This window comes from Coniophora puteana (genome assembly GCF_000271625.1).
Source record: "Coniophora puteana RWD-64-598 SS2 unplaced genomic scaffold CONPUscaffold_8, whole genome shotgun sequence".
In the NCBI taxonomy this organism is placed as follows: Eukaryota; Fungi; Basidiomycota; class Agaricomycetes; order Boletales; family Coniophoraceae; genus Coniophora; species Coniophora puteana.
Window position 1 is genome coordinate 84852 of NW_006913060.1, and position 16222 is coordinate 101073.

General features: G+C 58.6%; 6 protein-coding genes across 6 annotated transcripts; 3 read left to right on the plus strand and 3 right to left on the minus strand.

The window, feature by feature from the left end:
• Positions 1-306: 306 nt before the first annotated feature.
• CONPUDRAFT_154877 (uncharacterized protein) lies at positions 307-934 on the plus strand (the record flags this gene model as incomplete). Its single annotated transcript, XM_007771682.1, has 2 exons — positions 307-705; positions 773-934. 2 exons carry the CDS (start codon positions 307-309, stop codon positions 932-934), a joined length of 561 nt encoding a protein of 186 aa, XP_007769872.1.
• Positions 935-2964: 2030 nt separating this feature from the next.
• CONPUDRAFT_58099 (WD40 repeat-like protein) lies at positions 2965-4863 on the minus strand (the record flags this gene model as incomplete). Its single annotated transcript, XM_007771542.1, has 2 exons — positions 2965-3761; positions 4035-4863. 2 exons carry the CDS (start codon positions 4861-4863, stop codon positions 2965-2967), a joined length of 1626 nt encoding a protein of 541 aa, XP_007769732.1.
• An 88-nt stretch (positions 4864-4951) lies between these two features.
• Positions 4952-7501, minus strand: CONPUDRAFT_125778 (uncharacterized protein). The gene is made up of 2 exons (XM_007771683.1): positions 6131-7501; positions 4952-6036 (listed from the first exon to the last, which is right to left on the minus strand). The coding sequence occupies exons 1-2, from the start codon at positions 7227-7229 to the stop codon at positions 5537-5539; spliced, it is 1599 nt and encodes a 532-aa protein (XP_007769873.1). The 5' UTR covers positions 7230-7501; the 3' UTR covers positions 4952-5536.
• On the plus strand, positions 7488-8308 carry CONPUDRAFT_154879 (uncharacterized protein; the record flags this gene model as incomplete). Its single annotated transcript, XM_007771684.1, has 2 exons — positions 7488-7556; positions 7619-8308. 2 exons carry the CDS (start codon positions 7488-7490, stop codon positions 8306-8308), a joined length of 759 nt encoding a protein of 252 aa, XP_007769874.1.
• A 254-nt stretch (positions 8309-8562) lies between these two features.
• CONPUDRAFT_154880 (uncharacterized protein) lies at positions 8563-12458 on the minus strand (the record flags this gene model as incomplete). The annotated part of the gene is made up of 6 exons (XM_007771685.1): positions 8563-10941; positions 10994-11119; positions 11174-11905; positions 11956-12014; positions 12065-12307; positions 12359-12458. 6 exons carry the CDS (start codon positions 12456-12458, stop codon positions 8563-8565), a joined length of 3639 nt encoding a protein of 1212 aa, XP_007769875.1.
• A 636-nt stretch (positions 12459-13094) lies between these two features.
• Positions 13095-16101, plus strand: CONPUDRAFT_106027 (NADH-ubiquinone oxidoreductase). The gene is made up of 10 exons (XM_007771686.1): positions 13095-13260; positions 13322-13408; positions 13475-13523; positions 13572-13589; positions 13645-13668; positions 13724-13771; positions 13824-13886; positions 13939-15166; positions 15217-15524; positions 15581-16101. The coding sequence occupies exons 1-10, from the start codon at positions 13167-13169 to the stop codon at positions 15915-15917; spliced, it is 2256 nt and encodes a 751-aa protein (XP_007769876.1). The 5' UTR covers positions 13095-13166; the 3' UTR covers positions 15918-16101.
• The last annotated feature ends 121 nt before the right edge of the window (positions 16102-16222 follow it).

The following is a 16222-nucleotide window of genomic DNA, read 5'->3' on the forward strand; positions in this document are numbered from 1 at the left end:
GTGGGGGATGTACCACCCCTACAGTGGTTCCGCCGGCTACATCCATGCCAATGTCAGTAACATCTTGCTCGCTCGTGGTTTCCACGTGTGCTCACAATCTTCTCTTACTACTCTCAGTACGATACGTATGGATCTAATTGCGAGAACCGGCATCGTAGCGTTAGGGATCGCAGTGCTAGAAATGCTGGGCTAGAGCAGGGACGCAGTTTTGCACCGGTGAGTACGCCTTCCTCCCCTCATCTGTGACAAACTCTTCCCTCCTCATTGCTGACAACCACTGCCCTTTCTCGATGACCCCCATAGCGCATGTCCGTCGACTCCCTAACCTGGTTCAACCAGCCACTCCAGCCCAATCGACCATTACCAGGCTCCCAGTCCCAACCAGGCCTTCACTCCCACCCCCAGCCCCAGTCCGACTCGGGCACGGGCACGGCCACAGGCACGGACAGCCAAAACACGACGCTCGCCGGCACGCCGCCGTCCAACCTCGTCCACTTCCCCTTTGGAACGAAAACGGGCCTCCCCCACACCACCACCGCCACCACCGCCAAAACCCAATGGCCCGGGTCCGAGCACGGCCGCAACCGCAGCCGCGAAACCGTGCATACACACCCCTACGGATCCGTGTACACCCAGGACGACCCCGCCGAAGCGCGTTCGCAGTCCCGGACCTCGTTTCTGGGGTCCCTGCGCGCAGATCTCACCGTGAGCCGCCCTTCTCTCTTCATCCTGCTGCTTGCGCGGGGGACTCATTGTGTATGACACACCGCAGAAACGCGCGGCACGCATCGTCACGAACATGCGCTCGCGCATCCGCTCGAACCGCTGGCCTCCGCGCCATCGGACGCTCTCGATACCCACCCTCTCGGTCGTCTGGCGACCGTGCCACTTTGCTGATGTCGAACGCGAAGATGGTGATGCGTTCCCACCATAGTGCTCTTCTTTTCGTTCTTATTCTTATTCTTGTTGTCTTGTTGTCTTGTTCGCGCCCCGTCCCTTGTATGTTGTCTTGCTCACTCGTTATTTTGGAGCTCCGTCTCGACTCTCGACGCCTGGGCCTGATTGACTGGTGTCCCTTCCCCTCCTTTGTTGTAGTGTCTGAGATTTGATCAGATGGATTTCGGTATACCTTACATTTTGTTGTATGTATTCTATCTGTGGACTATCTAAGCTGATGCATGCAAGCTCGATTGGCTACCAGCATGCAGAAGCAATCTCTACCCGACGCATTACCCCATTTCAACTTGTCATCCAGCTACATATGAATGATCATCGATCTTACCTCAAGATTGAAGATTGACTACTAAACTGAATGGAAGCCGACTCCCTCTTGTCGCTATGAGGAACCATCCTCCGACTTACGGCAAGCGAAGTTACAAAAACAAAACCACTCCGCCCACAGAGGGTAACGCTCTTCCAAGCTCGCTGTGTCCGAGCTGTCGGGGGACACATCGAAGTCGGCGGCGACGGTGTCTCCACCAGGAAGCCTACCAGCTATATCTCCGCTCGCCATGATCCGCTAGTACAATTAAAAAGGGTCAGACGGTCCTCAGCATGCTTCTGGAACCAACCGCACCTGGACACCGTACGCAGGTGAAATAAATGTTGGACGGCGCCATCCTTGGCGGGCAAAAGTTTCCATGGGATAAGACTGTGTTTCAGCTTCGTCATCTTGCCCTCCCCTGGTATGGTCATCGCGAAACTTTGAGAGTCGACCCTGTCAATACATATGGGTTAATCGCACCAAGTCTATAACGCATAAAATGGGGTCATGCTATAGTATGCGCTCACTATAGCTTTCCTGAACACACTGGCCACATTGAACCACTGATTTCGGGCGGTGATGGGTTTAGACATCTCCTTTTCATGCCGCTGAAACGACGTTCAGGGAAAAGCATTGTGTATTAAAGAACGCGTTACAGTAGCGGTGAATTTTCCTCGTGTGCTCGGGCTTTCTTGCAATGGTTCTAACAGAGGCTGAAGGCGCTCAGAGCTCTTCGCCATGTCGTTATATTAAGAATACGTCAAGTAATCTCGTTCGAGGAAGAGCTCACATTATCGGTATCGTCAAAAAGGTATCGGTTTTGGATGTTAGTAACGATTGCAGGTCTCTGTTTGTTTCAAGATCAACATGAGTGGGGGAATTATATAGGACTACCATGACATACGTTCATGAAACTTTCAAGACTGCCACGAAGCTTCAATGACTACTCGTAAGCGATCCAGGGGTGTGGCAAGGTAATAACGGGAAATCACCGATGGACTTGAGTTACTAGGCTGACCCTTGTCGCCACTTGTATCTCGTTCATTTTCCAGGTCTCCTTTGAAGGGTACTATTTGAGAAACCTGTAGCGGATGTGAAATACACCGAACGAGTCCATTTACGAATAAGCTACCTGTGTATCTCCGCGTGAGACAGTGTGAGCTTCCGTAGCATGAACGTTAAGCGTCTATTAAATCCAAGGCCGTGAATGAGCAGGCTTCGTAGTAGCTCGGGTGCTCACCTGCACGTCATGTTCTCCCTGAGTCTACAAAGTGCTTCAGGTTAGTATAATGCTGTACAAACTAGGATGAACAGACTACGTCGAATGGTGAGAATTCGGGAGTTTCCCCTGGCACGTTGTTGCTTGCTCTGTTTCCTATAAATACATCGTTTGAGGTGTTTCCCCGGAGGCGACGAAAGGCACGGGTCAGCAAATCGTTTCTTTTAGCTGTCTCGGGTGTTGGCTGATTTTCTCCCTGAGTCAGCGATTAGAAAGAAAGAAAGCTGGTTTCGAGGAATTATAAACAAACAGCCGTGATCCGAGGTGATTCCACCTCCGTGCTACATTGAATATCAACGACTCTCTGTTCAAAACGCACAATTAGCTCAACGATGTTTAATGAGATAAAAACGAGGAGCTTCCAACCTTGGCGTGTAATAATTCCCCAGAGGTCGAGTTCCACAAGTAAATGCTGCCATTACTACATCCACTGACGATTTTTTTTTCCGTTTGGAGAAAACGCTGCCACGAGCACTGTGTCAGTATGCCTCAAAGATTGCAGAAGCGCTCCGGTCGCTGTATCCCAAACACAGACTCTACGATCACCAGACGCGCTCAAGAACTTGTGCCCTTCTGCAGAGAACTGGACGCAGTTAACGTCGCCCCCATGTTGGAAGACGAAGGCCAGAGTTCCACATGGAATATTCCACACGCGCACTGTGTTGTCCGATGAACCGCTCAGCACTTTCGAGCCGTCCGGTGCAAAACACACCGAAGTCACTCCGCGTCCGTGATTGAGAGAATCTACTAGGATGGTGTACGATTTGAGGTCCCATATATTGAGGATTCCGTCGCCAGAGCCGCTTGTGAGACGAGCTCCGTCAGCGGAGACGCTGAGTGCCCGGACGCAGTCGTTGTGCCCCTGTAAGACACGAAGCAAAGCACCAGATTGGACGTCCCATATGCGGACTGTTTTGTCGTGTCCTCCACTGGCTAGACGCAGACCGTCGGGCGTGAACCTGACAGCAAGCACGGGCCCTGAATGTCCGGTGAGAGGCGGTAAGGAGAGAACCTTCAGTTGGACGTCCCACAGGCAGATTATGGCGTCTCCTCCGGCACTAGCCAAGAGCCTCTCGTCCTTCGAGAGGTCTAAGCAGTTAACTTCTGAACTGTGGCACACGAGAGGAATATGCAACTCAAGCCCTGCCCGCTCGTCCCAGATCCTGATGATACAGTCGTTCCCTGCGCTTGCAAAGTGCCTTGAGTCGGAAAACCATGCTACTGCGGACACAGAACCGAACATCTTAAGCCTGTCCGGTCAAGTGACGGTGAGCCTATGGACACAAAGTATTAAAGAACGTACTCATGTCTTTTCACAGCACCACCATCACGCTCTGGTGTACCAAACTAGGAAAAAATACGATCAACTACACGTTGACTTTAGCATTTGCGCGGTACTCACCTCTGGCAGAACCGAGTCTCCGGTGCTTATCTTCCAAACACGCACGCCACCGTGCCCACATGAAGCAAAGTGTACACGGTCCGGAGAACACGCTATTGCGGCTACCGGCCCTCTGTGCCCGTACAGCGGTCCCATGAGACATTCCCCGGACGCAACGTCCCAAACCCGAACGGACTCGTCACTCGAGGAGCTGACAAGTCGCTCGCCGGTGTCGGAGAACGATACGCCTATGACGCAGTGTCTATGTCCACAGAGAATCCTGCGCAGTTCTCCTTTCTGGCTGTCCCAGAGGTGGACGGTGTGGTCGTGCGAGGCGCTGGCGAGGAGGGATCCGTCAGGGGAGTACAGAACGCGTCGGACGGAGGCTCGGTGCCCGACGAGATGGTATACGAGCGCGCGGTCGTCCACGGCGTAGATGCGGACAATGCGATCATGGCACGCAGTCGCAACGCTCTCACCATCAGGCGAGAAAGCGACAGAGTTGATGCGATGCGGATGCTGGATTGTCGCTGTGCAGGTGCCTTCTCGCACGTCCCATAGCTTCAGCAGGCCGTTGGTGTCTCCGCTGGCAACGAGTCCGTCATCTGGAGAATAATCTACGCACAGGAACCCCCCGCCGCCCGTTTCGCCCTCGAGCGTATCCGTGATCAGGTGATGGGTGTTTGCGTCCCACACGCGCAGAGACTTGTCAGAGGAGCAGCTGACTAGCTGGTTCCCGTCAGGAGAGTAGGCGAGCCCGCTAATCCAGCCTGTGTGTCCCCGCAACACGTCTCCACGTTGACGACCCGTTGCTGCGTCCCATATCCGTATCGTGTGGTCGCGAGAGCCGGTGGCGAAAAACGTTCCGTTGGGGGAGAATACAAGCGCGATGATGTTGTCGGAATGGCCCTTGAATGGTTCGAAGTCGCTGTTCTCCATGGGCGTAGGCGGGTGGGGTTGAGTGGGGTTGCTGAGCGTCGTACTACCTGTCGTTGAATGAGTTGCTGCCCCAATGCTGCGCACAAGTAAGCAGATGAAGGCGGCGATTGTTCTTTGTCATGCATCTGTGTCAAGGCTATGATGGTATCACACCCCGGCGGCCACCGAGCATGATGATCACCATCATTTACGGCAGCGCCTGTGCTGTTGGTCCGTGTGTGACCTATGCTAAGAAGGAATACACACCGAGTCCGGGACGAGGAGTTGTGGGACGTGTACATATTGACAGCGATCCGGCTCCATTCTATGCCGCCTCCTCCACCAAAGCCCGGCTGCTGGGCAATGCGCTCTACAACGATGCCCTTTCCCCTTTCCGTGGAGTCGAGAACCCTCGACTCAGCTTCCGAACTTGTCAACAATGGTCACAAAGGCGTCCCCCTGTCACGGTTCAACTGAACACTGTTCGTTTCAAAGTAAAAATACACACAAGACGTAAACGACGGATTGGGAGAGACGATAGTAACAGTACATTAAGACGACACACATATAAGCTACACGGCGAACGTCCGAGATGCAGAAATATGCGATACTTACCGTCCAAAGGCTGACCAAGGTCGAACATCTAGGATTGCCCAGGACCTACACGATAAAGTCGACGAGTCATGCGACATACCTACTGGACGACCTCATAGAGGAAGCAGCCGGGATACCTGGCCTTGATCTGCTGCTCGACCCACCAGTACGGTGTGAGGTACGCAATGTTGGTCTCGTCGACAGGGCCCGCGCCGCCAGTGAGGATTCCGACGATACGACCATCCCTAGCGAGAACAACAGACCCAGAGTCGCCAGCATCGGAAAAGCTACCGCGCATCCTGTCGTAGGGCAAGACGGCGAACTCAACGGAGGTGTGCCCGATGCCGTAGTCGTCGTAGACGCGGGTGAAGGACTCGATACCGTTGACGCGGCCGACGGTGGTCCCCGTGGCTGACCCGCTCTTCACGACGAGCAGGCACTTCTCGCCGTGGACGTCGAGGTGCTGGGGGTCGCGCATCTCGTCGTCTTGGACGACGCCATGCGCCTGGAGAAGACCGTCCTCGGGGTAGCGGTAGGTCGCTCGATCGACGGGATGAGGGAACATGGTGTTGCCAAAGTTAGGGATCGAGAAGTTACCGCCTGTGGAGGAAAGAAGAGGAATAGTCAGCTGAGACTGAAGACAATGAAACGAGATGGAGACGAGGTGGAGGCAAAGATATGGAAAACGACGTACCGACGTAGACCTTGTTTCCCTTAAACGTAGGCCAATCAATCTTCTCGTCGTACAGCTCGATCAGGGCCCAGTCTTTGGTGAAACCGTGGGGCTCGACCTCAACCTCAATCTTCTCAGAGTGAAGCACAAAGCCAATGACGCGCTGATCAGGGGCGGCACGGTGCTTGATGACCTCGTCGTGGATCGCGTTCACCTTCCCGATCTTCTTAATCGCTTTCGCCACCGACTCCATGCACTCCTCACGCCTCTCGGTGACCCTACTGTCCTCTCCCTCGACGGGCTCCCCCAGCCTGCTTAGCATGTCGTTCCAGACCTCGATGGAACAGAGGAGGTCGTCGATGGTGCTCATCATGGCCTTGACGGCGTTGTTGTAGCCCGTGTTACCGAGCGCGACGAACTCCTCACGAGCCTGGCTCGCGTTCCCGCGCGTTATGCCCGTGTTGGGGTAGACAGGAGGGGGACGGGCGACGTGGGTGCAGGTCAGGATGGCGGTGCGCTTGTCGTCTTTGCCGAGGCGGAAGTAGAGAGCGGCTGTGCCCTCGAAGTGGGGGTACTTGAGGGGTGCGATGGAGAGACCGAGAGTGGGGGTGAAGGGTTTTCGTAGGTCGGGGACGTGGTTGAAGAGGGGGTCGAACGAGAGGAGCTTTGGGCCGGCGGCGACAGAACGAGTGACTGCCGACTCGACAAAGGCCACCTCGATGGTGGGGAAACCAGCGTCGGCGAGGATCTCCTTGACGACGGCAGCAGCAGCAACGGCAGCGTCGTAGAGGAGGGAATGGGGCCTCACACCGATGGAGAGGATGAGAGAGCAGAAGACCTTGGCCTCCCCCGCGTCGGCGTAGGCGAGGGGGTTAATGGATGTCCACTGTACGCCAATGGAGTCGAGGCCGTCGTAGATGCACTTGCCGATAGAGAGCCAAGTGCGGGCAATGGGGTGACGGTAGACTGGACGAGGCTCACGTACGATGCCCGGGTGAGGGCCTTTGCGGACGTGCCAGTGAGGGCCAGACTTGAAGACACAGGGAGTGCGGCTGCCATAGAAGTCGCTGTAGGCGTTGGGGTACTTGTCAGTTAGGCGGTTCGCCTTGTCCGTGGCCATCCTCTCGTCATTCGCGATCTTAGAGGCTGTCTGTTGTGGGTCCTTGTGGATTAGTAAAAACCCGTGTTCAGGGGGCCATCGACGCGTCGCTCTCTCCCTCTCGACTTGACTACCAGCACTCAGTCCGAGATGTGCAATCGTCCGGGTGCAAGCTTAAGCGTGGACTTTCTCTACTCGGGGGAGGCAGATCCCTATGCATTTCACTGTGCTGAGCCACTCCATACACATCCTCAGTGCAGGAATCCAGCCTGCAGGCAGATGCGCCGTTGCTCTGGCGGCACTGGCGAGCTCCTCCGCTGCAGTGGCTGCTTGCTTCACACATACTGCGTGCGGCTCTTCTCTTCTTTCTTTTTCTTCATCTAAAAGGCTCATTCGTTTCATCATTCCAGTCTAAAGAGTGCCAAAAAGCAACATGGCCGCTACACAAGCTCGAGTGTCGCACCCTCTGGGGCTTAGCGCGCACCCGCGCAGGCCAGATCTCCGGAAACCCAAACGCGTGGGGCGAGTTCACGCGCTGGGCCGAATACCACCAGACATCCCTCAGCAACTTCTCCATCAACGGTTACATCCAGTACGGCCCCGGCTCCGACGAGCACTACGTCTTCGGCATTTACCTGCGCTACCAGAAAAACCACGCCGAGCTCCCGCTCGAGAAAAAGTTCAAGCTCGTCGGTGTCCACCCGCTCGACAAGGACGACATCCCGCCCGGCGACATGGTCGCGATGACCGTCCAGCGGATGTACTGGACACACCGCGAGCAGCTCATTCCTCTCGGCCATATGCAGTTTGGCGACGAGTACGGCGGCACCGGCGCGTACGTCCTCTCCGTGGACTTCAACCCCAATACAAGAGTAGACCTGGGAGAGATGGCAAACGCGATCTTGTACCCGGTCAAGCCCGTTCCATTTGACAAGATGCGCGCGGAGGCGCATCCTGCACCGCGCCCATACCAGACACTGGAGAGGATATTAGCGGCTGGGGAGAGACTCAAGTTTTGCTGCGGCAAGGTTCCGGGGATGCCGAAATGCTGCTGTGGAGGCTGGACGCATCACGATGTCGATGTCGATGACATCGACTAGGTTCGTAAGCTGCACTAAGCTACTTCTCTTTCTTCTTGCTTACTGGCTCGCTAGCCTTGAAACGCAGTGCCTTAACACGGCACAGTCACTCGTGAAAAAAGACATCCGACGAAATGTAATATCTTGTAATCTTGGAAACAATGCTTTATCTCGAACGTGGCTATATCACAGTGTAAGATCGCATCTCTAAGTAAATATCCATCAGTCCAATTGGTATAGTACAACTAGCTTCCACAAATCTCCGATAGATCACTCTACGCCTCGCTCCCACTCTCATGCATCTCCAGCGCCTCAACCCCCTCCCTCAACAACAGCTCCAGCTCCCACCTACCCTGCACTTCTACCCCCTCCTCCTCCCCACTCCTCACCTCCTCGCACCCCTCGAGCCACTCAACACCCTTACTCCTCACCGCCTCGCCCAAATCCGCCTCCCCCGTCGCCCTCAGCGAGCGCTGCAACCACGTAACAGCCACAACAGTACACCACACCCGCTCGCCCACACCGGGCACGAGCGCCCGCCCGCGCTCCAGCGGGCGCTCGCCGACGATCGTCGCGATGCGCAGGTCGGGCTCGAACGAGCCGTCGAAGGACTGCAGGTGCAGGAGCGTGTACGTGTTCTGATCGAGCGTCGAGAGCGCGCTCGAGCCCTCGCCCAGGGCGGGGGAGACGGCAGACGCGTCGGGAGCGGGGTGCGGGAGAACGTCGTGCGGCGGTGGAATGGGGAGCGCGCCTTCGAATATCCCCGATCCTGCGCCCACGCCGGAGGCAGCCTCGGCCTCGGCCTCGGCGTCGTTGCGCGGGGGTTTGGGCTTCGTAAGCCTGCGCGGCCGCGAGTCGGGGCTTGGTGGAAGCTGCGCGAGGAACTGCTCGCGGATGTGTGTGGGGGCGTGTGAGATGGGCGCGAACACGGGCGACGGCGCGCGCGTCATTGGGTCGTAGTCCGCCGTGCGGCTGCTGCGACGTGGCGACGGCGTGCGGCTGCAGCTGCGGCTCGTGCACGTTGAAGAGCCCTCGAGAGAGCTGATGGTCGTGAAGGTCTTGACGCTGTTGTCCGAGCCGTACCCCGAGCTGGCCGTCGAGTCCACCCGCCTCCGACCGCTGTTTTGCCGTCCTGTTCGGCTGGTCGGGCCCTCGCTCGCCGCTCCCGAGCGGTACTCCGTTCGGTACTCCGTTCGGTACTCCGTGCGGTACTCCGTGCGGTACTCTGAACGGTACTCCGACCGATACCCGGATCTATTTCCCGCGCCGCCACTAACAGACGACAACGCGTCGCTCGACCGCGTACTGGCCGTGACCGCCGACCCCGCGTCGCTCCGATCCACGCCCGCATTATTGAAAGCACCTGGAACGCGACGAAGGGAATCGCCTCTTGAGCGAGCTGACCCAGACGGAAGAGAAGAAGAGGAAGGCCCGAGGACGGTCCAGAACACACCAGAAGCGAGGGCCGCCATGCCGCCAAAAAGCGCGTCGACCATCTTCCCTGCATCCGCCCCGGCGCCGTACCCGACTCCATATCCGTACGCGTCCGTCGTCGATGTCGTGGAAGTGGAATGGCTCCGCCTGCGCGCGCGTCTCCTCCCCGAACTGCTTCCATGCCCATCCCTGTCCCTATCGCGATCTCGATTCCCGCCCCGCGCGATAGCCTCGTCCGAGACAAACGCCGTCACCTCACTCACGAGCCCGTATCTGACGCTCAACCTCGCAATCGCGGCCTTGCGAATCTCCTCGGGCGTCGCGGCGCCCAACGGGTCCGGCAGAGGCATGCGCTCCTCTTCGAGCTCGAACACGAGCTTGCGCGCTGCGAGCGCATGCAACAATGGCACCTCGTCCGCGCGCGCGTCCTCCTCCTGCGCCTCCCTATCCGCCTCGCTCGCGCCGATCTGCGATGACCCCGAGGCCGCCTTCTGCCCATGCTTGAACGGCTTCACCTCCGTCACCGGCACGAGAATCGACACCTCCTCCGTCGCCGCCTTCTTAGCACCCGCCCCCGACGAGCCGTCATCAGGGGGACGCGCAAACGCGCCCTGCACGCGCGCACGCACACGCACATCCCTCGGCACATCACGCAGCGTCGTCAGCGCCGAAACCGCCACAGCCGCATGCGCACCCGCCGCCGGCGACAGCCGCGTGATCGCGTGCGGCGCCTGCTGAATCGGCGGCGGCGGCGCAAGACGCACACCGCGCCCCAGCCCGCCGACGATCTGCCACGACGGCGAGACCGGCGACACGGGGTCGAAGCTCACGCCCGTGCCCGTGCCCTGCCTGCTGCCACTCGCACCGCGCCCGTGGCGACCCGCGCGCCCGCTCTCGGACCCGGCGCCGAGCCCCGCGGGCGACGCAGCGACCCCGATCGCGCTCGCGTTGAGCCCGTACATCCAGTCGACCTCGACGCGCTCGATCGCGCGCGCGCGGCCGGCGTTGACGAGGCGCGCGCAGCGCCCCGTGATGTGCTCCGCCGCGCGCGCGAAGACGCACTCGCCGTTGCCGGCCTGTGCGAGGCGGAAGCACATGTCGCGGGACACTTCTTTGCCGATCCCGAGGGCGAAGAGGCGGAGCGGGGCGTGGGGGGCGGAGGCGAGGACGGCTTTGGTGACGGCTGCGGTGGGCGGGGAGATGTCCATTTGTTCGTAGGCCTGTTGGGGAGGGGTTGTGAGTTGTATTCGGAGATCGAGAGAACGTACGTACGCCGCCGTCGGTGAGGATGAATAGGGCAGTGGGGCGAGACGTGTCGCGCGACTTGAAAGCGAATTTGAGAGCGCTGACGAGCTCGGTGCCACCGTAGTCTGCCTCCATGAGGTGAACCTCGGCAATCTAGGTTGCGTATGGTGAGCTGGCTGATCCGTAGCAGAAGAGATGGGAACTCACAGCGCGGTTCATATTCTCCTCATTGTAAACGACACTCTTTTTCCACAACCCATCAGCTTTATCCCCAAAGCTAATCACGTTGAACACCGTATCGTGCGCAGGCAACAGCCTCAGCAACACCGCCAACGTGCGCTTCGCCGCCCCAATCGGCGCCTCCCCGAGCCGCATGCTCCCGCTACGGTCCAGCAAGAAAATGTACTCCTGCCCCATCACCCTCGGCACGCGAAAACGCGGCACAAGCGTCAACCGCATCGCGACCGTGCTCTCCTTCACCCCGCGCACGGGCGACCGCGGATCGGGATGCACCTCCGCGAAACAGCGCGGCATGTCGAGGTCGCGCGCGTGCACGTCGAGCACAAAGTCCTCGGCGAGGTGCGCGTGCGCGGCGTGGTACACGGCGGACATGCGGCGGGTGCTGCGCTGCCCTGCGCGCGTGCGGTAGCGCACGATGGAGAGCGTGTGCGGGGAGGAGGGGGGCGCGCGGAGGGAGGTGATTTCGGAGGCCATTTGGACGTCGGTGTGGATGGTTATGCGGGTTTCGTTCTTTGGTGCGGAGGAGGCGAACGGGCGGGTGTCGAGGCCCAGGGCGCCGGTGAGCGGGGAGAGGGGTGCTGTGCTGGGTGGTGGTGGTCGGGCGGGGGAGAGGAGGGGCGTGGAGAGTGGGGCGATGGAGCAGGGGAGGCGGAGGCGGATGAAGGAGGGGGTTGCGTCGTCTAGTAGGTCCATGATGAACTGTGGGTCTGTTAAGAACATATGTTGGATGTACGGGGGAGGATACGCACCACAAGCCGTGTTGCTACAATCTTTCCTTTGGGTATTGATCCCACCGAGATTGTAAAGACTAGCATAATCGTGATTAAAAAGCCGCTACGATGTGACCATACTACTCACCATCGTCCGCGACCCAGTCTACCAAGCCTGCTGCACGCCCTTCGCGGAACATGCCCTCGAAGAGGCGTTCAGCCACTTCCTCCTTCTCGCGTGCCTCGGCTTTGACCAGCCGGCCGTCCTGATGCCGCATTTCAAACGCGCACACGCTCGAGCGCGGTGGGAGAGGGCAGACGAACTTGGCTCGTCCTGTGGGACGGGCGGTGAAGTTGCTGAAAGTGTGCTTGATGGTTATCCGCGCTGATACTACGCACGAAGCTCAGCTCGAGGGAGAAGAAGGAAGAAAGGGAGGCGCACCGTCGACGATCCATGCTCTGATGGCGACTGTCTCGAGCTTGAGACGGACGAGGTCGCGCTGGTCCGGCGGGCGGTAGACGATGCCGGCTTGGGTGGACATGGGTAGTGTGAAAGCTGCTGTCTGAGGCGGGGGTCTGCAGCAGACGGCGATTAAAGCTAGGTTTTATAAAGTGGACAATAGGCGCGTGAGGAGATGTGGGATGGCAAGGCGATGAGGAGGAACATGTTGTATTCAAGACGGCGCGTGGTCGCTGTCTCGGACAGAAAACATGGTCAACACGTGGTCATCCTTTTGTGGTCGAATCCTCCCCATCCACTCTTTGGCCGTACCAGAGCATCCTATTGCAATATTAGAGCACCTGGGCATGATAGAGAGCGTAGAAATGTGTCACAGTCGGTTATATCATGTCGATTTAGCTTTAGTAAAATAATTAGAAAGATATTAGGAATACAAGAGTCGCCATTGGTCAAACAAATACCTGGCTATGGACACAATATTTTTCAATATTTACTCAAACCCAGCATTCTCTTGCATATGGGCTTGACAACATGTTTTAAAATAAGAGTGCCCATGCCTGCTCGAGGTGGACGATGAGAGCAGAGAATCGGTCTCTCGGTCCGCAATCTTCCGCTTCGGCAAGCGATCGACATTACAAACTCCGACACAACTCCGCCTGAAATAATGAAGCGACGTATCCGCTGGTCGCTGTGTAAGACGACGACCAGCTCTCCCATCCCGTAATTCAACAACACTCCCCTCTGCGTGCACAGCGCGCAGACCCCGCCCAACTCCCACCTCCAACCCCAAATGGCTGGTTCAGCCGGTATGCTTCGCGCTGTCTCGCGCGGCACCAACACGGGACGACTCGGAAAGTCCGTCTGCTCCAGCTCGTCGCGTAAAGGTTCGTCGCTGCCATCATCCTCACGCGCCTGGACGCCTCGCTCACCATTGTTTCGCTCCAGCTGGACGCAGACAACTCAGCTCGACCGCTCCACGACAGGCCGACATCACGTTGACTGTTGATGGAAAGGAAGTGACCGTTCCGCAAGGTTAGCCCGGACTTTTCATTCCGTTTCTCCGGGAGAGGGCTCGACTTTTCTCAACTTCGTGTCTAGGTTCCGCTTTGATTCAAGCTTGCGAGGCCGCCGGTGCTAATATCCCAAGGTGTGTAATCCGACAGCTCCGCACGCGCATACACTGATGGTTCCCCAGATTTTGCTACCATGACCGGTTAGTCACCTCCGCCTCCCCACTCTGGACGCGTTGCTGACTTTCACTGCTTCAGACTTGCTATCGCAGGTAACTGCCGGTATGCCCATCCATTGCTTAGTCACCCCCAGGACCCTGCTGACGAGTGGTCGTAGTATGTGCTTGGTAGAAGTCGAGAGGTCGCCCAAACCCGTTGCATCATGGTACGCAAATGCTGTCTACTTTGTATCTTAATCACCTCAACCTTGTTTCTAGCGCCATGCCCGCCATGCCTGGCTCAAAAGTCTGGACCAACACCCCCCTTGTCCATGAAGCGCGGTAAGTCCGCACATCATCCCGCCGCCCTCTCATCCTGACCACGCCCCATCAGTGAGGGCGTCATGGAGTTCCTTCTCGCCAACCACCCCCTGGACTGCCCCATTTGCGACCAGGGTGGTGAATGCGATCTCCAAGACCAGTCCATGCGCTATGGCTCCGACCGTACGCGTTTCCACGAAATCACTGGCAAGCGTGCCGTCGAGAACAAGGACCTCGGCCCGCTCGTCAAGACCTCCATGAACCGCTGCATTCAATGTACCCGCTGCGTTCGTTTCGCCAACGAGGTCGCCGGTGTCGAGGAGCTCGGTACGACGGGCCGCGGCAACGACCTCCAGATCGGCATGTACGTCGAGAAGACGATGGACTCGGAAATGTCCGGCAACATTGTCGACCTCTGCCCCGTCGGTGCCCTCACGAGCAAACCATACGCGTTCCATGCCCGCCCATGGGAGCTCAAAAACACGGAGTCTGTCGACGTTATGGACGCCGTCGGCTCCAACATCCGCGTCGACTCGCGCGGCGTCCAGGTTATGCGCATCCAGCCGCGGACGAACGACGATGTCAACGAGGAGTGGATAAGCGACAAGACGCGCTACGCGTACGACGGGCTCAAGTTCCAGCGGTTAACCACGCCGCTCCTCAAGCAGGGCGACCGCTTCGTCCCCGCGTCCTGGGAGGAGGCCCTGCAAGCCGTCGCCGACGGGCTCGCTGCCTCCGGCGCCAAGGGCGACGAGATCCAGGCTGTCGCGGGCCATCTCGCAGACACGGAGACGCTCGTGGCGATGAAGGACTTTGTGAACCGGCTCGGGTCGGACAACCTCGCGCTCGACCAGGCCGGCGGGACAGCGCCGCCGGTGCACGGCGTCGACGTGCGCTCGAACTATTTGTTCAACAGCACGATTCCCGGCGTCGAGGAGGCGGACGTGATTCTGCTTGTTGGTACGAACCCGCGGCACGAGGCGGCAGTGCTCAACTCGCGCATCCGCAAGAGCTGGCTGCACACTGGGCTCGAGGTCGGGCTCATCGGCGAGCGCGCGGACACGGCGTACGGGTACGACTACCTTGGGGACGGCGCGAAGGCGCTCGCGGACTTTGTGGCTGGCAAGGGCGCGTTTGCGGAGAAGTTCAAGGCGGCGAAGAAGCCGATGATTATTGTGGGGAGTGCGTTGGCGGAGCAGGCGGACGGTGCTGCGGCGTTTAATGCGCTTGCGAAGTTTGTGGAGAAGAATAAGGAGACGCTGGTTACGGACGAGTGGAATGGGTTCTCGGTCTTGCAGCGTGTAAGCGCCCTTTCCTCAGTCTCAACACGCTTACTCATGCCGTGGTTTAGATCGCGTCGCGGCCCGCGGCTTACGAGGTCGGATTCGTGCCCTCGAAGAAGGCGTCGACAACAAAGCCCAAGTTCGTGTACCTGCTCAACGCGGACGAGGTGGACCCCAAGTCGATCCCGCGCGACGCGTTCGTCGTGTACCAGGGCCACCACGGCGATCTCGGCGCGTCGCTTGCGGACGTTGTGCTCCCCGCCGCTGCGTACACGGAGAAGTCGACGACGTGGATCAACACCGAGGGCCGCTCGCAGCTCGGGCGGGCGGCTGTGCCTCCGCCGGGGGCGTCGAGGGAGGACTGGAAGATCATCCGGTTAGTCGTCATCTCCTACTGCGCTTCGTACTCTAACACACTCTGTGTCGTAATAGCGCCATCTCAGAAGCGACCGGCTCGCCGCTCCCATACGACGACGTGCTCGCGCTGCGCGACCGCATGTGGGAGCTCTCGCCCTCGCTGGTGCGGTACGACGCGCGCGAGCGCACGTCCTCGCCGATCGCGCTCGCGGGGCTGCGCGCGCTCGAGGCGCGCACGCGGGGCGCGGCGGTGTCCGGGCGCGCGTTTGTGCGGCCGATTGCGAATTTCTATATGACGGATCCGATTTCGCGCGCGAGTGTGACGATGGCGCAGTGCACGCGGGCGTTTGTGAAGGGGGAGGAGTATGGGTTTAGCGGGAGCCGGGAGCAGCCTGAGGCGGCGTTTGCGTAGGCGCGTGTGGGTGCGTGGGCGTGGATGTCGATGAGGGTGGACCCTGTTCTAGACTCTAGAGTGTGGGTGGTGGGAGGGGCGTACAGATACAGTAGCGACGGAGACTTGAATAACGCGGGGTAGTGTCTTTGTTCAAAGGTTGGACTGGATAGAGCAGGCCTTGGGACTGAAATTATACACTTTCTTTCTTTTTTAGATTGTTTTGTTATCCTGTCCGAGCTTGGAGCGTTTCGTGCACTTGTGTTGAGGCATAAAGGAAATGCTCTGGACGAGGGAGAAGAGGGAGTTGGTCGCGTGTTCGGCAC